Source organism: Uloborus diversus, chromosome 2 (assembly GCF_026930045.1).
Source record: "Uloborus diversus isolate 005 chromosome 2, Udiv.v.3.1, whole genome shotgun sequence".
Classification (NCBI taxonomy): Eukaryota; Metazoa; Arthropoda; class Arachnida; order Araneae; family Uloboridae; genus Uloborus; species Uloborus diversus.
Window position 1 is genome coordinate 145,927,763 of NC_072732.1, and position 26,320 is coordinate 145,954,082.

A 26,320-nucleotide genomic window follows, 5' to 3' on the forward strand; every position below is an offset into this window, starting at 1 on the left:
ATATATATATATATATATATATATATATATATATATATATATATATATATATATATATATATATATATATATATAATAGAATGAAAATTAAATATGAAAAAATTATCAAGAAATATGTATTTAATTGTTTTTTATAGCGTTAAACTCTTTTACTTTTAAATTTTATATATATATATATATATATATATATATATATATATATATATATATATAAAGAAACAAAAATGAATTGAAGTGTAAAAGTTTTGAGATAAACTTCGAATGACAAATGACTGCCAAAAAAATTCCATTAACAATGTCACACTTTTTTGTTGCAAAGTAGAGGAGCAACGCTACATTTTTGACAAGGTTGTCAGAAAACAAGAGCACGTCTTGAAAAATGTTGCAATATCTTTTTCGCTTTTTCTCTACTTCTTGTTTTAGAGATCTCCCTCTTCCTTCTCTCTGATACATTTTTTAGCAAATTTTCTCTCAAAGATTTTTTTTAGAAAAAGTTTTATTAGAATTACCTTGCAAAAAAAATATTAATAATTTACGTACATTTTAACTACCATAAGTTATACATTTCTATTCAATTAGCGTGTTTTTAACACTTTGTTTGATTTGTCAGGAACTATGAAATTCATAATAACAGATGAAATGTCAATAAAAATTTAACAATCGCAAAAAGCATTGAGAAAGAAAAGTACATAATTTTATTTGTTGATTTTTACATTCTTTTAGAAAAGAGGAAGTATTGTATTCGCGAAAAAATTTTCACTTAAAATCGGCCTTAATTTCCATTCTGCTCACCCCCGAATGAATGTTGAGTTTTCTTTTCGACTCGTCCAGACGTGGATAAGTGCCTAAGAACGTATAGGCACGCGAAATATCTATTTTGACGATTCCCGAGTTAATTACAACGAGTTTTCTCGTGACGTCTGTATGTACGTATATATGTATGTTCTGTGTATGTCGCATAACTCAACAATGGCATGTCCTAGAAAGTTGAAATTTAGTACTTAGACTTCTTGTGGAATCTAGTGAACCTCTCTTTTTGGTAGCAGTCGGATGTTCCAACGGGGGTCTTTAACACCTTTTTGGGGGAAAATCTTTGTTAATTTGAATGAAAACTCAAACGGTGTTATGATTTGGCAAACACTTGACGGTATATCGCCAAGCTTTTGGTCGCCATGTTTTGTCGACAAATTTGACGGTTTGTTTTTAATCTGGTTTCAATTTTCCCACTATCGGCGACATTAAGAGAGTTAAACATTAAATCACATTAAAATTGCAAATATTGGGAAATTAAATCTCAATGAAATTTTTTTTTTTTTTGCTTTAGTTCGCAACAAACTTGGGGTGAAAATATGTAAAGTGTTTCTTTGCTTACTCCAAGTCCAAGGCACTATTATCAATAAATTAGCGTAAAGGGAAGTCACGTCATGCATACATCAGCTCGTTAATTTTAATTTTAAAGTAAATAAAAATGAAAGATATGCCAAATTTTACTTGATGATTTTTTGTATGTAGTTGGTTTTAACAAATCTTTAAGCGTTCTTACTTAATAAAATATTTTTAAAAGCAGCACATTATAGTTTTTAATGACGGATAGTATGATGTGAAACAGTAAACATTAAACTGTGAAATGGGTCTAAGCGAAAAAGTCTTTGAACTAAGGGAATGATTGTCATTTTTAACGCAATTTTTGGTAAAAAAATTGCTACTAAATTTATTTGTTAACGTTTTTAATGCATGAATATTCTTAATATGACGCCTAACGAAGTTTATTTCATATCTAGCTGCGTCGCCCGACTTTTCTCCGTCTACTTTGAAAATAAAATTATCTCAAGTGATGCGTGTTCAACAATCAGGCTTGAACAAAAACAATATGCAAAATTTCCCGAAAGATTGCGGAAAAATAGTCCAAAAGAAAAAACTTCAAATCTCCCGATTACAAGAAAAGCCTCAAAACCAAAGCCAGAATTTAATTTGTTCATATTCAAGAGAAAACTGCCAGCAGATCTTTCTTCTCAATAACAATCTTCACGTTACAAACTTTAATAAAAACATTGTTCAACAATGACCATGATCAACAATGCATTTCTAATTGAAGGCTTACTTTACTTATATTTTTGCATGAAATTCGTTAAAAACATTTATATATAATTTACTCTCTAATTATCTTTGAACTCTGGAACAAACTGTTTCTTATGCAGAAAAATCAGCGGTTTCTATGAATATTTTATTCTAATGTTAACTTTTTTTTTGCCCTCAAAATCGAAAAATGCCAGTTCGTAAATTAAAACTCGAACGGCCCGGTTTTTTTTTCCGTGTTTCTATGGCGTTTCAAATTTTGCATTTACGAGAATATTCGAATATTGGGAAATTGACGCGGTAGTAAAAATTTCCCTTGTGTATCTCTATTGCGTTTTTTTCTATCCTACGCATATAGACATTTCCTTACACTTTATTTAAGCATGCAAAAGAAAAACATTCCTCCCGCATACATTGGCGCCCATAGTTTAACGATAATGAAGGAAGATCTCTAATTTCACAATTATCGTAATCTTCCCGCTTTCGTGGGTATCAGAAGTTTGTAGCAGCGTTTTCTTGACGGATTATACTTTTCATTCAAACTTAGCTACCACAAGCTTTATAAAAAAAAGTGAGAGAGAGAGAAGTTTTTTTTTGTTCGTTTTTTTTTTTTAATGCAGCAAAAAAAAAAAAAAAAAAAAAAAACACGCTTATTTAAGGAAACGAACATCCTTGGTAAATATTTTTCACACTCTGTACCCATTTTCTTTAGAGATACGTGTCTTTTTGCATCTATCTATCTATCTATCTATCTATCTATCTATCTATCTATCTATCTATATATATATATATATATATATATATATATATATATATATAGTATTTATAGTAAGCAAATTATCTAAGTTTAAAAGTACTCCGAAAATGTAAAATTGTTTTCTCACAAATAAAATGAAAACAATGGAACAGAAGTTACTCTAACGGAATCTGGTCATTTTATTTAGCGTAGTCTAAATTTACTCTTCCAGCGTACAATTTATTTTAGTAATGGGGCAATCGGATCTGAAAAAAGAAGGTTGAAAGTAATTTGAGCACCGAGTTTTCTCGAAATGCAATTTCGTTCGTGTTACTCAATTAAGCAATTGAATTACATATTCTATTTGTTTCTTAAACTTACGAAAGGAGATAAGTCTAAAATAAACTGGAGATAAGGTCCCTGAAATAATAAATAAAGTAAATGAAACAAGTTTTATCTCAAAAAAAAGTGCATAAAACAGCTGCTACAAAGTAGCTAGAAAAATCTTATAAGTGATCGCAAGTCTTCGGTTTTTATTCTTAATCGCAAGGATATACCTGTTTGACAAAACTGTTTCGTTTTCGGAATAACATTTATTATTTAATTTAGAATATTTTAACACATTTTAATGTTAGTATCTGATAAATCTGTTTAAAATATATATTGTAACTTCCCAAATGTTTTTTTTTCTTTCTGTTTCACTGTCATTTGCTTAAAAACGGTTCGAGTTTAACAACTCCTCTTTTCAGGTTTTTGTTTAGATATTTTGAGCTTAAACAAATTCAAATTAGAACGAGTTTTTGTCCACATTGGTGTGAGACATGACACTTCATTCTAAATAATTCAAATAGCTGCTAGGCAATACAATTAAAAATTATGATTTGTGAACTCATAAAAAGGAAATCCTACGACGCATTATCTAAAAGTTTGATTTTTTGCGATTTTTTTAGATACTTTAGCACGGCCATTAGTGTTTAATTTTTCTTGAAGAGTTTTGATAATAAACAGTACTAAGTCTATATCCAACTAGCTACCCCGACAAGGATTTCACAAAGTTATCCAAAGATAAAGTTGATGTAAAGGGATATTTACTCAACACTCAAGGCCTACACAAATGAATAAAATTTTGATTGAAATTTCTCATCAACATAATAACAAAAACAACTGAACATTCTTTTAGGGATCTGTCCATAAATTGTTCCACACGTTTTTTCTCCATTTTGACTCGCCCTCTTTTGTCCTGCGTTATGCTTTTTTCTAGGACATATTATTATAAAATAGGGATTGATGTTTTACTTTCTTCTTACCCAATCAAGAGCTTGTCACAATTTCACGAGCCCTCTTTCTCACCGAAGATTGACATCATTTGAGGTAGCGAGAAGCAAAAGGCTGCAAGTGGCAAAATTAAAAATTTGGAGATAACCAGTACAAATGGTAGGTGAACCTCTCCTCTGTCTTGGGGCAAGAGATTGTACTAGAAGCTCTGGTAGGTGTTGCTATATAGCATGATTTAGGAAAAAAATTCAATAAAAGCCTACCTAGGATCTGATCTTTAAACGCGTTTTACTCGAAACTTAAAATAGTCCACTTGCATCCCTTTGCTTCTCACCGCCTTATTTGATGCAGAAAGAAGCAAAGGGATGTAAGTAGACTTTTTAAGTTTTGAGTAAAACGCGTTTAAAATTCAGATCCTTGGTACAATTTCATTGATTTTTTTTTTCAAAATCATGCTGTACATCTATAACCCAACGGAACTACTAGTACCATCTCTTACCCTAGAACAGATGAGAAGTTCTCCTACCATTTGTACTGTTTTATCGCCATTTTTTTTTTAAATTTTAGTCTTTACATCCATTTGGTTCTTACTGCCTCATTTGTGGCAATCCATTCGAATAAGAAGACTAACCATTTAAAATTTCTATTTATTTGAGCATAAGTTCTAAATAGAGTGAACTTTCCTTTAAATCTTCATCATAGTTAAAGCATTGCACAATTCTAAATATTAATAAGGTCAACAGTTCCTAAAATGTTAAGCTGTGTCGTTAAACGTTTGTTACACTGTCAAACTGTTCCAGGTGCTATGTGGAATACCTCGGTCAGATCATATCTTACAAGAGGGGAAAATTTCTATGTGATTGAGGTCAAGCTTCAAATAGAGTGGACTTTCTTTTAAAGGTTTTTCATAGTTAAAGCTTTGCAAAATTCTAAATATTAATAAGGCCAACAGTTCCTAAAAAGTTAAGCTGGGTCCCTAAACGTATGTTACTGTTAAATTGTGTCCAGTGCTATGTGGAATACCTCGGTTTTATCATAGTTTACTAGAAAGGAAAGCAGTTTAAGTCACCTGAGCATGTCCAAGAGTATCCCCCGATCAAACAAAGAGACATACATTGAAACTTAACTTTTAAAATAAGGACATCAATACCGAAGTCGTGACAGCAGACTCTATGAGCCCTCTTCTAGTCCAGTCAATGAACACATTGTAGCGTGCATGGAATATGCGATAATTTTTGACTTCCGAATATTGTTAGGGGTAGTTAGTAAGTAAACATACTAAAAGTCCCCGAACCTGGGGGGGGGGTGAGCTAAGGGTGGGAGGGAGGGAGGAAGAAAATTTTGGGTTTTTCGAGAAAATGTCTGAAACGGTGGAAAAAAAGCGTTTAAAATAAAAATTCAAGCTAAATAAGCTTACTATGAAACTGTTTCTACACATATTTTTCAAATTTCCAATAATTTTCTGGGTATATGTTATAAAAAAATCGATGAATTTCGGAAAAATCCTTTCTTTTTGTCAAACATTTGTTCCTAGTGCCTGCCAGGATCAGTATTCATGAAAATTGTCAAGGACAAAGTTTTAGAGCTTTAAATTTCCTTCCATTTGATATGCTACTTTGTTATATTTTATCCAACCAATCAAAAGTTACAGAATTTCAAACACGCATTTTCATGGCAAAAAACTTGCCATTTACTAATTTCAAACTGATCGCGCACTTCCACTTTCTTCAATGAATTCGACAATCCTGGCGGACAATAAAGAAGTATTTGTTGGTTACTACAACACAAATGATATTTAAGGTGTGGAGGGGGGGGGGTCGTGAAATTGCGACTTTGTGACAAGGGGGAGGAGAAAATAAAAAGTGTGACATCAAGCATTTTTTAATACGAATATGTTTATGAAAAGTAGCTTGTAAAACGAATTTTGTGACAAAAGGAAGGAAGGGGGGAGGTATAGGGTTAAAAATGTTGAAAAAAGTGTGACATTATTTATTGACACAGCCCTTTACCAAGGAATCGGGCGAAAATTTGCAAAATTACGTATATGCAGTATGAATTGGTGAACTGAAGACGTGCAGAAAGTCAGTACTATACATACTGTTTGAGGAAATTGATAACGACATTGATTTAATTAAATTTGAATTTTGTTGTTACTGAGGATACCTATAGTCTACAAAACTATTAGGCAAAAAGAGACGACTGTATAAACCATATGGCCATCAGCGTCAGTTAGAAAATTAAAATGACGGTCAAACAAGAAGGTTTTGTCCAACTTTCATAATAACAGTCAGCTGACAAATCCGCTAATGATGAGGCTGTTGAAAAACGAGACAAACACGCTTCGAGCTTTAGGTGATGTTGACGTTGATATTGCGAAGATGGATCAGATGGGAAAATTCTTCGATAGCTATCATTTGAGAGGAAGTGCTCCTGATTGTCCTCTTGTTATCCAAATCTCCAACTGATCACAACATTCTACCGGAAATCTAAAATCATACAACATGTATCTAAGGTATATATCAACAGTTCTACTTCCCCTGAATCCACTGAGGCAGCTGGGGTCATACGTATCTCTCATGGTATGGTGCTCCAGCGACAGAAAAGTCCCTCAATGAGTTCCGTTACAGATCATTTATCAAAGTAGCTGCTAACATCAAGACTGATCTCTAACTCTGCTGTACCACCAAGTTAACCTGTAGCTAGGAACTTAATGGGGAAGTACCAGATTGGGGGTTTAGGAAAGGAGGAATGACCAACTCGTACTGAAACTCTCGGAATCGGATGTTGCTCCTGACGGAATCTTGAAGATAATTTTGACAGATTTCTTTTCTGCAAGTGATCAGCAGGTCACTTTTAGAAAATCATCGTTAGACTACTCTGTCGCAAGCTTGCATTGCAAGGGCAGTTGCAACAACGGAATCAATATATTTATCCAGGACGAAAGGGACGACGATGACATCAATACATTACTGATTTCTAAGAACAACTTTTCCACTGCTGTTGATATGACCCTTCCGCCTCAGAATAGAACCAAGATGTCACCTTACAGATGATATTTTCATTTTCTAATTACTTTCAGTCCATATTCCATATAAACACTCTTAAAATATGATTAGTAATAATGTAATGAAAACTATAATTACAAAAAGGTGCTGTCGGTCAGCTACATTTACCTTATTTCTATTATTAAAATTTTCATTATCCAGCTATAGCGTCACATATTCATTTCAATAAGAGTAACGAAACTGAGTACATGCTAGAACTTCATAGTTTTTGATTGCTTGTCAGCTGGGTGTCGCTGTGATTGGGCATAGGCTTCGTATTTCTTTGGCTTCAGGTTTCCCACCTTTAACTCCCCTCCCCCCAGGGTCGGGGACTTTCAGTATATTTACTAATTAATTACTTCTAATGAATTTCTCAATGAGGAGGTGCTGACTTTCTCCACTTTCTCAGTTTATTTTCGTTAAATAATGCAAAGGGTATGGAGCTAATTCATACTGCATATACGTAGTTCTGCAAAATCTTTGTAAGGGGCTGTCCATAAATGATGTTACACTTTTTCTCAACATTTTTGACCCCCTCCCCAATTGTCACAAAGTACTTTTCATAAACTAATTTTTATAATATTCATATTTAAAAATGCTTGATGTCACACTTCCTACTCTTTCCCTCCCCCTTATCACAAAATCACAATTTTACAACCCCCCCCCCCCCAACCCTTAAACGTCATTTGTGTTTAGTAATCTACAAATACTTCTTTATTGTCCATCAGAATTGTCGAATTCATTGAAGAAAGAGGAAGTGCGCGATCCTTTCGAGTCAGTTTGAAATTTGTGAATTGCAAGTGTTCCATTTTTTGCCATGAAAGTGCGTGTTTGACATTCTGTAACTTTTGATTTACTGAATAAAATATAACAAAGTAGCATATCAAATTGAAGGAAATTTAAAGCTCTACAACTCTGTTGTTGATAATTTTCATGAATACTGATCCTGGGAGGTACTAGGATCAAATGTTTGGCAAAAAGAGAGAATTTTTCCGAAAATCATCGATTTTTCATAACAAATACCCGGAAAATTATTGGAAATTTGACAAATATGTGTAGAAACAGTTTCATAGTAAGTTTATTTAGCTTGAATTTTTATTTTAAACGCATTTTTTCCACCGTTTCCGACATTTCTAGAAAAACCCAATTCTGAAGTCAAAAATTATCGCATATTCCATGCACGCTACACCCCTGTTTTGAGCACTCATTGACTGGACTATTCGTAATTCGACAATGCCTGCATAATAAGGACAACGTTACTTAAAAATCGTCATTACAATTGCGACATTTTCTCAAAAACCCCTTTTTGATGTGAGAATTTACGTCTTAAATTTACACCTTTTTTTTCATCAAGAAATTAGTCTATAATTAGCGTCAATGTTATGTCTACCTAAAAAATACTATATTGATAATATTTTTTTATTACTGTTAGAAAAACTTAAAATAAGTTCAGATCCCTAAATTGTTCTTTAAAAAAAGTAAGGTTAAAAACAATTTCTAGTTTTACTATAGGTTTTGCAAAATAAGTTTTAACTTCTTCCGTGTTATTTATTTAAAAAAAAACTTTTGAGTTATTTCACAAAACTGTTAAAACGACAAATTCCTTATCCCGTTGTTCTTTAAATGCACTTTCAAATAAAGTTTGTCTGAAGCAAATTTACTTTAGAAGTTAAGGTTCTATATTTGGCCTAAATTTCTATCTCAGCACTATTTTGGAGATTATTAATTTTTTTAACTCATCATTATTAAACGAAAATTATTTAGATCAGAAAGTGAAACATGGGAATTAATTAACTTGTCCATGGTGCTAAAAAAATAAAAACCTTATTTGAAACTGCCTATTTCCTAAAAAGTTATTATGGGATGAGGTACACAGACACGCATTTCTGAATCTTCAAACAGTTTCTTTTTTGTAAATAATTTGTTTATTACTCTTTTTATTTTTAATAGTTTAAAAAATATTTTAGCGGTATGTTATCTTACATTAAGCTTTCCTCTTTCCTTTTATTTTTAATTTATAGAAAGTTTTACGGGAAGGTAAATTGAAAATTGGTCATTGTTTTTATTACATATGCAACGTTTTTACAAGTAATATTGCATAGCGTCGTTCTTTCACAAATTAATTGACCTTTTTTTTTTTTTTTTTTTTTTTGTAGATTGTTTAATGTGTGCTTTTGTTAAAAATTAAAACATTTTTTTCATTTGTATTATTTTGTGTCTTAAACTAATAATATTATTCTTTTATTTTTATACTGTCATACTGTTGAAATAGTCAACTGTACAATCGTTTGTCCGAAAACTACTCATTTTCAGCACTCAACTGAAGACTTCATGATGGAAAAAGGTTTATTTAGCTTAGTTACAAGCATTAAACTAACAGTAAAAATTCTTCCTTTTAGCTCATGCAACTAAATATTTCAGAGGCACCTATTTTACTTGACAGAAAAATCCTTGATCACGTTTTATGACTTTAAATATTGCATTTTGATTTCATGCGACAGGTTTTATTGCCCTCAACTCGCAAATTTTCTGATGCATCCTAAATTAAGCATAAATTTTAGGCAGCTTAGAAGTAGTCAAAGCTGATCCTACGCCGAGAATAAGAAAATGAAAATGAATGGCTGCTAAAGATACTAGAGCTGATTACGAAAACATTAAAATCAGGGACATTTTACGATATTAGATAAACGTATTTAAAGTGGAAATAATTCTTATTTCATTTTTTATTTTGTTGTTATTTCTACTCCTTTAAAATCTCGGTCCTTGATTTTCAAGAAGTGAAGTTCTAGTGCCACATGGTGGACTACCACTTATTTACTATTTGGTGAAATATGGAGAAACTTTTATTTTAATCCAAACTCAAACGTAAAACGGGAACAAAAAATCGCACTGGAAAATTTTCACTAGGACGAACTTTGAACCAAAAAGACATTTTTATTGGTTTTTGTTTTATTTATAGTTATTGTTAAGTCTTAGGAATAAGTTTTGAGTCAACAATAAGATCTAACCAACAACATTTTCAAAATATGAAAACAAAAGCAAGTTAATCTGCAAATAGGTAAAAAATGAAAAAGCCCTTTTTTGCTGTTTTTTTTTTTTTTTGACTAAACTCTTCAAATTTAATAGCATCATCTTACCGTAAACTGGGAAAACTTTGGGGCGCTTTCAAAGTTTTATTATGTTTCCATCTTTATTTTCAAAGTAAAAAAGCTTAAAGAATTCATTAATATGTCAGTTGAGTATTCCTGATACAAGATATGGCAAAAGAGTAATTTCCGTTGCTATGGTATTTCATTAAAAATAATTTACTTGTACCAATCTTGCCCCACTAATTCGAATAACACTAGGACAGTACTTTAACCCCATTAAAATAAGTAGGAAAATTGATTTTGTACCAATGTTACCCCAATATTATTATACAGGACCGTTATTTACATTTGAAACAGCAAGGGAAGGAATCAACCCTAAAATATTATGTTTAGAAGGTCATAAGAACAATAATTCTACTTAATGGGTAGAACTCAAGATTGCAGATATTATTTCAAAATGTGCTTTGAAATATTGCTAAACAAACATATAGTGTACTAACTAATATTATTAGGCTTTTTTTAAAGTAACTAAAGCCAAAAGATGGCTGTAAACTTGCTGCTCTTTAACTTTGAAAACATCTCAGTTCCGAAGTTACCCCGTGAAAAGCTGAAAATTTGCATTGTAGATGTTATGAAACATGAAACATTGAATAATAACATGGTTATTGCTATATTAATCACTTGAGGAGGAGCTTATCAATAGGTATACAGATTTGAATATAATTTGTTTGCTTCCAGTTTTTTAGGCACAACCGAAAGTCTCACCAAAACAAGAATTTTGAAAAACAAAAGGCGAAAACAACATTGCTATCAAAGTAATGGCAATGAATAAGGGTTCCGACAACTGCCATCATGTAGAGGCACAACGCATGTCTTGTCTACTCAGTAGACGGGATTTTAGACTTAACCAAAAGAAGTGTGCCACAAAGAGAAACCGTAAACTAAAAGTGATCCACAATCCCAAAGTTTTTTGGTATTATGGAACATTAATTAGCAGTTAACATTTTATCTAAAAGTTTTTTAGCACTGGTACTAACATTTCAATAATAATTTTAGGAATATTAGTGATTTCAAAGTTTTGATTTTACGATTAAACTTCTGTCGGTAGAATTAAAACATCCTGTACACTTTCACAAGCCTCCGCTATGACATGCAACTTTTATATCGTACACTTTTTGCGCAGTATAGTCTATCAAGTTTTTTGCACCAATGAAACTGATATTTTACATTCTTCCTCAACTTTCTACAAATTAGAAGAACACTATTTAGTTCAAATTTTAGTTTTTGCAATAAAGCTTCTGCTAGTAAAAATGTAACATCCTTTACACTTCCAATATCCTCCACTATTACATCCAACTTTTTATATCATTTATTATTGTCGCAGGATAACCTATGGTGGCACTTGCTCCAATATAGCCAATAGAACCTATAATACATCGTTCCTCAACTTAAAAAAGATAGCATTTAAACTACTGAATTTTGTTTTTGATCGCAAAGTCAAACTTTTTTTCTAACCCATTTAGGCCTAATTCTAAATTTTCTAAACCTTCCAAAAATAAATCTGTTCTGGGAGGTTCAGAAAGTTTACCGTTTGCACAACAAAAAGAAGAGTAACATACATTAAATTTTATTTATGTTTAAACTTCTGTGCATTACCTTAACAATGGTAGAACAACTGAGATTTATTTCTAAAGATCTGGTGCCATTTCCTTAATGCTAGTACACTACAAGGGAAACTATAGCTAACTTCCTTTCTACAACTCTCTAAGCAATTTCAGTAAACGATAGCATTTACCCGGAGAAAAAGAAAACAAATGATATAAAGGATAAAATGTAGGACGCTTCTGTGGGAAAAAAACAACTAAACTCTGGATCTTTTCCAGTAAAGATACAGATAAAGTAGAATTTCGTCTTTTGCCAGAAAATCAATGAATAATTAATACCATGCGGAAAGTTTGAATAAATGATTTTGTTCGAAGAAATCCATTTGAATTGGCGTGAAAGAAATTATTTTTGTCACTACAAAGGTGTTAGAATTAATGCTTTCCTCCTTTTGAGCCACGACAAACATTTGCAGCCTTTTGCCATTAATTATCTGAAATACTTCTTACGGTGACATTTTAAAAAGTTCTGGAAATATTGTAGGACAAAAGTTTCTCGTTTGTGCGGAGATAGTTTGAAGTGAATAAATACATGTCCGCTAGTTACTAGCTTTTTCTGGTCATTATATTTGTTTCAGTATATTCAAATATGTATTTATGAACATCTCTTTTGTGTTTTCACTTCCTTTTGCATAGTAAAGGAAGTATTGCATTCACGAAAGAAGTTTCACTCATATATCGGATTAAATTCGCCATATATTCAACCTGGAATAATTGATGAGTTGTTTTTTCCGCCCGACCGCGCGTGCTATGTATTCATATGTATTTGAGAACATATGCAAGTCCGAACTATCAATTTTGACAATTCCCGAGTTAATTACTACGAGTTTTCTCGTAACGCCCGTATGTGTGTATGTGCTTATGTATCTCGCATATCTCAGAATCGGTAAAAGCCACGGAAGTTAAAATTTTGTATGTAGACTCCTAGTAGATCTAGTTGAGCACCTCCCCTTTTGGTTGCGATCAGATTTTCTAAAAGGGATATTTTACATTTTTGGGGGTAAATCAGTGCTAATTTCGATGCAAACTCAAATGATGTTATAATTTGGAGAACACTTGACTTGGTGATATCTCGCCAATCTTTTGGTCACCCAGTATTATCGCCAACTTGGCGTTATATCGCCAAGATGGTGTCAAATTTGGCGATTTTTTTTCGAGTTTGTTTTTAATTTGACACTATTGGCGATATTTAGAGAGTTATCCATTGAATCACGTTAAAATTGTCGATATATTGGGAAATATATTATCTGTAAAATGCTTTTTTACACCGGCTTGCGACAGTTACTACTTGGAATGTTTTTAGATTCCCTAATGTGAGTGACGCTCAGGCAAGGTTATGGTGTTGGTGTTTTTCTGAAAATGTAGATAACAGTCATTAAATTGGCGTAAGAGAAAGTCACGTGGTGCACACAACGGCTCGTTTTTCACAATTTTCGGTTGCGATTGCATATTATTTTTTTGTAATGAAGATTCTGTACGCAATAACTTAATACGTATTTTAAAATTTCAGAAACTTGATTGTAATTTTTATGCAGTTCTTATCAACTGTGAAAACACTGTTCACTTTCATTACTTTTTACAAGCAAAGCGACTAAAAAGATCACCAAAAACAAAGAGAAATCATTTTCGTAGATATCAAAAGTAAGAAGTTGAAATGCGTTAAACGTTGCATTAGTAATTTAGTATATTTCATTTCATTTAACCTGAATATTTTTATAAAAGGTCATTATTGTTAGACTGAAAGAACATTTACATATTTCAATTTCAAATGTTCTTGTTATTTAAACTGAAATTCGGATTCTCGTAGTGAATATATCTAAGAGCACATTGATTTGGTATGAGGTGCTACTAACTATGATTGTTATCTTTACTAATAATAAAGCTTAAAGTCTCTCTGTCTGGATGTCTGTAGGCTGTCTGGATCTTTGTGACGCGCATAGCGCCTAGACTATTCAGTCAATTTTCATGAAATTTGGCACAAAGTTAGTTTGTAGCATGGGGGTGTGCACCTGGAAGCGATTTTTCGAAAATTCGATTTTGTTCTTTTGTATATATTTCAATTTTAAGAACATTTTCCGGAGCAAAATTATCATAAGATGGACGAGTAAATTACGAAACTATCATGACGTGGAATGGGAGAGCGAATGAACATAGCCAATTGGTGAGAAATTCGTCATGCATTATTTGTAAATATACAGACGAACCAAATGACCTTTTAATTTTCAACTACGGGCAAAGCCGTGCGGGTACCACTAGTCTGAAACAAAGCTAGGACTATCAATAAAGGTCAGAATAAGCTTGCATCATAAATTTGAAACTACTTTAGACCAAGTTTTTGTAAAATCGACAGTCATGAGCTGATAAATTTAATGACTTTTGATTAACTCCAAAAACTGTGCAGAATGTCTGAAATAGTATTTTTTCCCCTGCTAAACTGCTGAGTAAGTAGAAAGTTGGACGAAACTTATGAAGTGGAACAGAGCTTGGTACACTCTTCTACGATCTTATCCGCCCAACAGGTTTTGTCTGGGTGTCATCTTTGTGTTAGTGTCTGTGAGTTAGAAACTTTATACAGAAAACAGGATTTTTCATAATCATTAACAATCATTTAATTGTTTTCAATCTATTTACAAGAATTTGTAGTATATATCTACAGTTGAATTTTGGTATCATTTGTAAGATCAAAACTACATGAAAGTAGTTAAGTTCAAAGCTTCAATCAGAATAAAAATCAAATTTTGCCAAAACGTAAACTTTTAAGGAGTAAACGCATTTGGTTACATCCGTTAATTATTGAATTACCTTTTCTCAAAAATGCACGCAGAAAAGAATACTATTGCTGCGATAAGCTCAATTGCTATATTTGATATGATGTACTGGATTATTATTTGTATGTGAAATTTAGAGCTGCGACGTCAGAGTGAAAATGATTAACGCCGGCTTAAAATCCGATTTCGGAAGTTTTAGAGCCTCTGACCAAGCCAATTCCTTTAGCCAAAATCAGTTCGACTCCGACTCTGCTTGTACTGCCAGAGTTGCAAACCTTCTGGGAAAATGATCTTATTCTTATAATTTCATTGGACTCATAACTATTATTGGACAATAATAATTGGACTCTGATTCTTATAATTTCAAACCTTCAACTCTTGACTCCAATTTTGCAGCCCTGGTGAAATCAAGTTTTTGATTTTACGTGTTTTCCCGAGTTCCTTTTAAAACGAGCAGTGCATCAGTGCACCGTTTTATAAAAGGAAAAACAAAATTACAATTTCAGTAGTTCTTGCATGATGAAGTAGCTTAACATTTTTTTTCTTTCCTCTTGTTATTTTATGTACAATACCTGACATGTAATTTAACATATAGCTTCAAAATACCCACTTAAATAGTAATAAGTTGGTTTCTATCAAGAAAAAAAAAAACGTTCTTTTCATTTAAAAAAAGAAAGAGAGAGAGATAATTAAACAAATCTGGATACAAAATCCACTTGTTTTTTTTTTTCTTTTTTTCTCGATTGAACGAGTATCCAGTAGAACTATTTTCAAATGTATTTAATTTAGAAATATCAAAACATATTATGGCAAGTATGGAAATCAAGGCATGATATCTGATGTTAGAAATAATATTAAAAGATTAAAATGTCAGCCCTTCATGGATCGATAAACTTTGTAAAGAAACTTAACTGGAAAATCATTTAAATGGTAACTGAACTAGGAACGTTTTATGGTGTTGGTTCGTTTCTTTGAATTTTTACGACAGCTTGCTTATCGTAAAATGTAAAAGGAATTCAGATTTATGTTACAACTCATGTTTTTCTTAGCAAAACATTTTGATCGTATACATCCTATCTATCTCTGAATTTGCATAACCAGAAATGTTTGAGAAAAAAGAAAGAGAGCTTTGCAGTCATTGTTAGCCAGTACATTAAAGAGCATTCTTATTTATCCTCTTTAATGAAGTTTTATTTTCGAAATTGAATTTTAAGATTTAAGAAATAATAACCATAGTCTAAAACGCAATGATGGTGGAAAATTTCAAAATGACTTGAATGTGTACATATAACGAAGTAAATAAATAAAAAAAAACATTTTGACATTGAAATATCTTGTGTAAGAAATTATTCTTATTATTTTTAAATTATTAATTTATATCAAAAAATTATAGAACAAGAATTTTTTTTCTTACATTTTTTAGTAATTGAGTTAACGGATAAAGAAATCTTTTTGCGAAGTTTGCAATAATATCAGTTTAAATCTTTGAATACATATGTAAAACGCTTAATCAATTGTGCTTTGATAGTTCTTAAACTAATTTATTGTTGAATAAGATTAACAATTAGACACGGAGAGAAACATGTTTAATTATTCTTTTCCTCTTTGACTGTAAGCTAAATCCAAAAATGCAACTCGTTGTGGTAATAAATAGAGAATTTTAAATTCAGTGTCTAGCTTTATGTTAGTTTTGTAGAACATTATATAAAGGTGCATCCTAGTGAATCTAAGAAAGCATATAGTTAGTCAATTGAATGCATCGGTGTTTTTCCTTGTTTTATTAACCGATTCTTCCACAGGTTGGGCAGGAATAAACTTGCGTTTCATCTCATGTAGGGAAATATGTTACAAAGTGAAATAGTTAAGGCATCTTAACTTTTTCAAAATGAAATTGGAAATTTGTTTTGAAAATTACAGAATACAAAGAAATTGAACAATGTCTTTCGTAATAAAATTCCTTTCCTAAAATTATTTTTTATTTTTCGCAAAAAAATTGTTATTTTTTCATACATTTTTCTTTACATCACTTGCGGAAAAATGTAAAAAATGAAACATTTTTTAACAAATTCTGTTTTTTTATTACGAAGCAATTTTTTTTTATCAGATGTACGAGAATGAATGAATGAATAGTGGGTTATAAAACGAAGATAGTTTATGAATTAAAAAAAAAAAAAAATCAGTGAATGCGTGAACAACTAAGGTATTTATTTAATTCGCAACTCCAGAGCTCGAATACGCTACCTTGCGGTGATTAACAATACTAAAGAAAAAGATAAAACATTCTATTCCACGTGTTCTCTTTGGGGTAAACTACAGTCTTAAGACAGTTCATGGTGTAATGTAATTTCAGAAGAATAGATAAGAAAGCTTCCCAATAACACGCTGAAAAATTACTGTCATTCACTAAGTGTTAAAGCAAGTTATAAGTTACGGCATTTGTTTGTTTTACCTTTTTCATCCGCCATTAGACAGTGGCTGTAGCGCCCCCTATAGTTTATTGGAGTTGCGAATGAAGGAATGTTCATGACTTAGTAAAAATGCACATGTAAATTATTTAATAAAGGATTGACGAAATAAAAGACATAAATTACTTATTTTCCCCTGCATGCATTTGACTTATTGTTCAACGTTTTAAACAAAAAAAGAGTTTAATATTAAATATAAATAAACATTGCATCGACTATTAACTGATCTGAATATTTAAAGTGTTAATAGCAGAAACATTATCATTTTACCATAAGACAAATAATTACTTAATACCAAATATATTTCTATACGCGTTACGTAAAATAGTTGTGCACGCCTACGAAAAAATGTTAACAAAGCATAGAGCTGATGCAAGAGAATTATTTTCACGTCCATCTTCATGTGCTTGTGAACACAAACTTTGCATACCTTTAAATTAAATACTTTTTTTTTACTCTATCCTTGAAGCGCATGATCAAACATTTTGAAAACTTTTTTCATTAGAAATCAACTAGTGATTTTGGTTAGCAATTAATTAGTTGCACGTGTAAATCCTTCTGACTGTCAAATCCAATTCATACGATATTAAACAACAAAAGTGCTTTTAAAAAAAAAATAATAACGATTTTCTAAAACGCAAAAAAAAAAAAAAAATAAAATAAAATAAAAAAAAAATAAAATAAAAAAATAAAATAAAAATAAATAAATAAATAAATAAATAAAAAAGAAAGAAAATATTAAATAAATAAATTGGTTAAATTTCTTTGTGTTTATAATACAACGAAACTCATTTTTTTCAAGATTTTGAAAAAAAAAAACTTTTTCTGTAATAGTTGCTCAGCGCGTTTATAGAGGTGTTTAATAAGTGAGGCTATAATATTTTTTTGAAGTTCAAATAGGATATATACGTGGGCTGTTCAATAAGAAATAAGACTAAATTTATAAAAAAATACAGAAGAACTTTAACCGTCATGATTTACATGGTTTATTTAAGAATAACTTCTACGGGACTAAATGCATTTATTCCATAGTTCTGTTTGTTCACTTCTTAAAAACTTGTGAACGTTAAGTTTGTGAGAGCTATTTCCAAATCGCCTCCGTAGAGTTTAGACATGATTTATTGCTTTTAAAATGTTTGCCTCGTAACGGTTTCTTGAGTTGAGGAAACAACCAGAATTAGATGATGTAAAAAAATTTTGAGATTCCCCTTGATAATAATAGCAGGTATAATAACCTTGATAATAATCTGTGATGGACGTTGAAGGTTGTCCCTCACGTTCAATATCTTCCATATTCTGCCTGCCTTCCTTAAAAGCTTTTTGCCAGCAAAAAGTACAGACTCTAAACATTGCGTCATTGTTCAAAACTTCACGCATCATGCATCATTTTTTCAGACGAAAACAAACTTTAATCGCCTAAATTTGTTCCAACGACGCTTTCATTTTGACAACTGACTGCGTCTTGTAGGCGCCCGCCAACAAGCTTCAGTTCAATCTCGTGATACTCAGAAACGTGATACGCGCCAACTATCGGTAGCTTTTGTTAATACAGACAACATACATTTCTCATGCCACCGAAATTAATGTTCTGATGAGTGGTTTTGGGGTAGTAAAATTCGTCTTATTACTTATTGAACACTACGTGTATATGTACAGATTAAAAAAACTCTTTTGTTTTTTTTTCTAAAATCAAAATAATATACAGACGGATCTCGACTTCCGCGAGGGATGCGGTCCAAGACTCCTTGTAAAAGCCGAAATTTCGTGTTGTGGAAAAGTGTTGTGTGTATGATGTTCTTATTCACATACCCAATCATTTCAGACATTTTAAACACCTTTTAAACTGTTGTAGACCATTTTTAAAACTATATACGACCATTTCTTACATAAAGAGAGCTGACTTTTTATCTATTTTTAAAAAAGCTGCATTATTCAACATAAAATACTGCTATGATGCACAAAATCAAAGATCAACGGGAGAGAGAGAGAGACATAAAAATAAAAAACAGTACGGCATGTCGTCATACTAAAGCATTGCACTGAAAGAGTACTTTAGAGTAGATACAATTGGTTACATTTGTAACTTAAAAATTGAAGATGATGATTTATGCTGCTCAATCTGATCATCATTCTAACATATTTTTAAATACAGTAGCTTCGCATTTACTTTTATAACATTTACATCTATAGTAGCACCACTCTGTCATGGTCTCTATAATCTACAATACAAGAGCAGATTCCAGTTTCATACTGCTTCCATTTTGCTTAAAACACTACTCCGCGAGGTTCATATTAAAACTAAGGTCTAGAATTATACGGATTGCCTTCTCTTGACTTTTAATTGTATGTATTAAAGATTTACTCATATCTAATGGCGTGCTACCTTCGACCCTATTTCTAGTTATTTAATCAAGAATCTTTACCTTTTTTTAAATTGTCGCAAACTTTCGCTCTTTGTTTCCATCTTCAAACTTTAGATGAAACAGCGTCCCTAGGTGCGACATTATTTCATCACCTATAATATTTGGAATAAATACATGATAAATGAGGAGGGGTGATGAATACACACTATCAATGCTATGTTTATATTGCGATGTGCGGGAACTTGCGTAGTCAGTGATGCTAAAAGGATGAAAGTACATTCACGAAGTCAATGTTTAGTAGTCAATAACAGAGCCGAAACTAAGCATCACGATTCCTTTCCAAATATTTTCGTATTGAGAGCGAGAAATTCGCTTTAGCTCTAAAATTCCTCGCGCCTGAAAAACTCGCATTATAGCCATTTCATGTAAGTCGAATCACGTTGTAGCGGGATTCGACTGTACATGTAAAAGAGTCTTGCCATCTCGTGACGGCTGTTTGAAATTTATGGATTCAAAACATTATACATTTAAAGTGGAAAAAAAAAAAAAACCAAGTTCGACTACAGATATATAAACAAAGGGTAATTTAAAACATAAAATTTATTCTTGGAGTCGAATGACGGGGAGTTCTAAAAGAAATATGTCTAAAGAAATGTTTACATCATTTATTTTGAAATGCAGTATTTTTTATAATCTTGTTCCTAAGTCGGAAAAAAAGAAAGAGCGAGAAAATGGTCTTCCTTTTTTGTAAATTACCGCTAAAAATCAATACGCTGAAGAAACTCTATTAAATTTTGTTCGTGGTTTATTTTTTCTTTTATTTTTTAATACGCTCCACCACTTCTCTTAGGGTGAGAAACAGTCACTGTTAGCTTTCTGACATGACTCAGAAAAATCTGGCGCGAGAACTGAAAAATGTATTAATATTGCAGAGTTAGCTTGTTTTTTTAATACAAAAGCATTTTTTCTAAGATTCCGGGATGTTTTTCATCAAGTCTTTTCATTCATCGTATTCTTTGCTTCGTTCTCCGAATCTTATTTTTATCGATAACAGTTTCTTTTTAAAACAAATTGTGTGCTGAACTTTCTTGTAGATGCAATTTTCTCCTTGCTGTTGTGAAGCTGTTTATTTTGCTCTTTTGTATGAAAAGGATGAAAAATAAACAATGAATTTGGCTGAAAACCTGATTTTCAACCGAGCATTAAATTTTATTATCTTTAATTGTTGTGTGGAATCAAGTGAATTAATTTTACACTATTAATTCTTAATGCAGAACTATATTATTGTCGTACATTTTATTTTAGTACAGTGAAGCTAGTTTTTGATAAAATGAAGTTACGGAACACAACGAGTCTAAATGTAATTCTTTATTAAATTAAAAATAATGTTTTCCTTTCAAACTGATAATTTAATAAATGCGTAGGAAGAAAAACAAAATTAAAATCATATTTACGTATTTTCAGTTTCCAAATAAATGCATATGTCAATGGTAAGCCACTGTGGTTTATCGTATACGACCACACATAAAATCTTATATTTATATGTTATCATTAATTCACATAGCTCCTTTTTTATTCATAGAAAAATTAGGAATTTTGTCAAACAACTAGATAATTAAAAAAATATTTAGCCATCAGTTAATCATAAAGAACTAAAATAATAATTAAAAAAAAAACGTTTTATCCCTATTTCGAATAGTTAAATAATAAATAAAAAGAAAAAGCGGATGATAAATTTCATTGTTACTGAAAAGAGTAACAAAAACAAAGTCTAAATTCTACGTCTAAAAACTACGGAACGGAGCGGAGGCACGCATTTTATTACAAAGCAAGTATAAGTGGTTTTAAAAATAACAAGAAGCATCTTGAACCCAGGAATTATTAAATGGAGAAATCAAGTTCAAGCATTGGCCTAACAGAAGCTGAGGCTTGGAAGCGTTGTGACTCAACAACGAGGAATGATTGACATGTAATGCCTGAAACTAGCTAAAGAAACCTAGTCTGATCCAACGCTTTGCTTAAAAATATATCACGTGACTTGGTGTCTTTGCTTCATCGAATGAAACTCTTCACTCCCTCCATTTAATTTTTTCTTAATGAATAGAATCGGTTCAGAGAATTTTCGAGTGCCCTATTTTACGCATTAACGACCCAGATAATCGTTATTCTGTAGGATACTCATAGTTGGAGCAAACCTAATCTGGCAACATTGTGAACGCTACGCAGATTCTAATCACAGTATTACAACGCTGACGGGTCAGGTTTGTCAAAACTATAGTTCAATGGTGTAACTCAATAATTGTATACACTGTAACTCGTTTGGTTATTTAATACCATACCTTGTTGTTCTGCGAAATAACGGATTTTACACTTTAAACGGCAACAACTGCCGTGGGCAGGTAAAGGGCAATTACAGCAAATTGTTCATTTCTCTTTCCTTTTTTTTTTTTTTTTTTTTGCATTTTCGTCATTTACTTTACTTAAGTTTTATTGTACAAGTTTGCCTTTTTCTTTTAATTTAAACATTAGCTCCGTTGAAAAAAAAATGGATGCTTAAAAAACTACAGTTTAGTATTTTGTTACTTAAAAAAAAAAAAAAAAAGAATAGGGTAGACCGGGCAAGTTTACGCAGTGTCCTTTTTTCAAAACGAATTACAACTGGATAACCAAAAGTCATAACATATTGATGTTGCTTCCTAGCAAATATCCTCACAAGTTTTTGAGCATCAGTTGAGCTTCGGTGTAGTATGCAGAAATAATAATCTGTTTTCTACCAAATCAAGTAAATTTTGAGCTAAACGGTTTGAAGCTAACTGTGAATAAATAATGCTTACTTAAAAAAGAACAAATATATACAAAAGAGCAGAATTGTGACCTTTTTTTTTTTTTTTTTGAGAATTGTATTTTTATGAACTGAAATGTTATTGAATTTTTTTGCACGTTAAAAATTAATCCAAAGTTGGCAACGGGGCAAGTTTACGCATTGACGTCTGAGCACCTTTACGCACGTTCTTACTGTGTCTTACTTCTGAACGTGCCCTGACGCTTCTTTCGCTCCGAACTGTCCCAAACCATTTTAGTATTTTCAGGCTATTTAGTTTTGAAAATCACCATTTTATTTTTAATTGAGTTACAAACTCGTATATTCTAGCTTACAATTATGTGGTGATGTCTTCATGCTCGTTCAGCTTTTACTTTATACACTATTCAGTCTGTAATAAGTTTGCTTTTTATTTTAACGATGGTAAGACATTATATTCAAAACACTAATAGAAACATGTTAGGTTTCGAAATAAATATGCGTAAACGTACCCCGTGTTCGGGGCAGGTTTACGAAACCGACTTGGACTCAAAAATAATTTTTTAACGGTTAATAACACTAACTGAGCAACAACTGAACATACCAATTTTGACTCCATTAACTGCTTCATAAAACCGCAATGTCTAAAATTTCCAAAGTTAAAACATACAATTTAGAAAATCCGTTGAAAAAAAATCCCCGTAAACTGTCTGCCCTTTCAAATATTTGAATGTTTTAAAAGTAAAAAAAAAAACCGTAGCATCTTCCATTTATTACTTAAGAAAGTTAGTTTTTCTATGAAATTGATATATTTTTCTTCCCCGGATGATACATGAACCAATAACTTAAAACATCTTTTCTTCTTTATTTTTTACAGCTAATGTGTCAGACAACATATCCCTCCAGCAACAAATCGCCCAACTAAAAGAACGCTTACGACATGCGAAGATGCTGAGCCAGGAGAGATTGCGCGATATTACGTCCTTACGCCAAAGCTTCGATCACGTCCTTCAGTCGTCAGGCCTTCAAAACCTGGCATTAAGATCTCAGCAACAACAAAACGCAGGAAGCATATATCTTGGAAGAGGAACACTATGGCAGCAAAAGAGACATGCTATACCATTCAGTACGGGGACTTTTCAGTTTAGAAGAGATCGCGGTGGTGATATCGATGAAGGTTTGGATTTGCAGCTTCCATCTCTTCATCATTACCTTCCTCACCTTATGAATAACTTCAATGGCCTTCAGCCAGCATTGAAAATTGCTGGGTCCAGAACAGGTGGTAAGTGATTATATGCTATTAATCGTTTTGTATTTCTATACAATATTCTAACTATTTTAATTACGAATGTGAATAAAATAAAGCTTGTTATTTACGTAAAAAATGTAAACATAGACTAGAAACATGATTCTTTTTGAAAAATTAAAAAAATAAAATTTATTTAAGGATGATTAACTTAGATTGTGCTAATTTTTTTTTCATTAAACTCTTACTTGAGAATACATATAGAAAGTTTGAGTAGTTTGCCTATTTTAGTTTTATTAAACGCAATTCAATAAACATTTGAAATAAAATATTTATCTAATCATACTTTATCCTGAAATAGACACTCTAATTTTAATACCATCATTCTAGCACTTGTTTCTGCATACACAAATATGTATTTCTATACCAATTTTAGGCACAGCACAGTACATGAGTGGAAACGTAGGAAAAAGAATTAATATAGGGAAAGGATGCACGTGCAAATAGTTTTTGTTTCATGACTTTATTGTAAAAAATATAAATACAGCAGAGCAACAATGTCCTTATTAATAGTGTTTTCTCTACATCACGGCTTTTTTTGACAGTAAAAAAATTACATTTCTTTACTTAATGTGTTTTTTTTTCATGTCTTCAATTGTTTACATGCGTCCCTTTAGCAGTGGTTCCCATGATTTTGCCACTTTAATTTTCAACACATGTTCCGACACGTTCATCATTTGTGCACTCAATGATTGATTTTCCGATTTACCATAAATTTTTGCTAAATACGACACATAAAAAAAAATGTTTTGAAAAAAAAAAAAAAACAACATAATCCAATTACTGTTAAAATTCAATGACAACTATTTAAACAAAAAATTAAACAACGTAATTTTATTAATTCAAGCAATGTCAGCTAACGTCGCTGCAAAGGAAAATAAAAATGGTTCTATTTTTTATCCTGCCATCTTGTTTTAATATTACTATATGTTATCATTAAACATGAACATTACATGTTTTAAAATTTAAAAAAAAAAAAAAAGGTTTCATGACCACATTTGGAGTCGCGACTCACTGGTAGGAGAATCCTTACATGTATGGAGGTACATGTAAGGATTCTCCTTACATGTAACATCTTTCCTCTCCTTTCCTTCATCTCCTTACATGTAACATGTTCTTTATATGTGAGGAACATACGCGACTCACATATAAAGAATGTTATAAATCAGGATCTTTATAAAATCTCAAAAAAAAAAAAAAAAAAACTACACTAAGTCAATATATATTGTTCTGTAAAGTGTCATCAAGAAAACATTCTTTCCCAAACATATAACCCTGCTAAAATTCAAGTTTAAGGTATTGTATGTTCTGATCATTAGAGCAATATACAGTAGAAAGATTTTTTTTTATGTTAAAAATAATATTCTGGTTATGTATTACTTTTAAACGTTATACAGAGTATGACAATTCATTTTAAACCTAAGTTTTTACTTCACGGAAAATATTTAGCTTTTTCATAGACTTAAACAAAATCAGTTAACAATATATTTTTAATTTGTTATAAACATATAATTATAAATATTTTAAACTTATAATAAATACCCTTCACTAACATTAATATTATTGAGGGGTGTATGACAGATGTTCTCATCTGCTCCAGATATTGAATTTTCAAGTGTCCCATCACCTTAGGTCTAACTTGCCAAAAAATAAAAAAAGTCATGGTTAAATTTAAAAAAAAAAAAAAAACACAATGTCAGTTTTTCTTTCTTTTTTTTTTTTTTTTTTTTTGAATGCTCACACAATGGTTTGCGATAATCAAATTGAGCTTATAAGTCAGTTTTTCACATATAGAAGACATTGATTAAATGACGTACATTACCTGCTAAAATAAAGAAGTAGTCACCAGAGGATTAAAATATGCCTCCTTGTTTTAAAAGTTTTGCTAAGGTAGACAGATGGGTAGAACTTATATCATTTCCCTTATACAAATGTATGTTTCAGTGTAAAACATAATCTTTTGTATAGTTTGTAATTGTTGTTGTAGTAAACATTTTAATAAAAAAAAAACAAACATGTATCTAAAATGCATCTGTTTTTTTCTAGTGACAATTGTAATGGGCATCCCTACAGTTCGAAGACCTATTGACAGCTACTTATTACCCACTCTAGAAAATTTAATTGAAAACATGGACGAAAAAGAACGAGAAGATGCTGTTATTATTGTGTGCATTGCTGAAGTAAGCTAGAGTATTAACTCAAAATAATTTAATGCGTGCATTTTAGTAATACATGTTTTATCTTATAAAACTGTTCGTTTCGCTAGTTACTTTTTGCTGCTATGAAGGCAGGACCTATGGACGTGGGGCCCATATAAGCTAAGGCCCCTATAGTGGAGGAGCCGACGCATCCGCCATTTTGGAGCAACCTTGATCCAGGGCTTCGCAGCTATAGCATTGCTGCTGGTGTTTACATTTCTTTAGCACATGTTAAATTGGGTCAAATGGGTGGCTGTTCGACTGTTGATTGTGCAAACAGCTCCAGGATTTCAGCTCTTGAAATTTCCAGCAGATGCAGAAAGAAAAAAATGTATGGATAATTACTAGCCGACGAAGTGACTGGCAGGCAGCCTGGAAATGGAGCTCGGTTGTGTGAGATTAATTTCGCTTTATCGCTCATGATTTTACAATCATTTCGTCATAAATGCTCTGTAATCTTTGCTAACATGTTAGTGTTCTACGGAATGTCTTTTATTCTGTATTTCCCTGTTGTGCGATAAGTATGCTTGCTCCCGCTT

At 31.6% G+C, this 26,320-nt stretch overlaps 1 protein-coding gene across 1 annotated transcript in view; it reads left to right on the forward strand.

Annotated features, from left to right (window-relative positions):
- LOC129216586 (alpha-1,3-mannosyl-glycoprotein 4-beta-N-acetylglucosaminyltransferase A-like) overlaps nucleotides 1-26,320 on the forward strand; it is a 105,345-nt gene that overhangs the window by 23,382 nt on the left and 55,643 nt on the right. Inside the window, exons 2-3 of the mRNA XM_054850801.1 lie at nucleotides 23,155-23,559; nucleotides 25,630-25,763. Of these exons, the coding sequence (XP_054706776.1) occupies nucleotides 23,155-23,559; nucleotides 25,630-25,763 (539 nt within the window). The remainder of the gene's footprint in view (nucleotides 1-23,154; nucleotides 23,560-25,629; nucleotides 25,764-26,320) is intronic.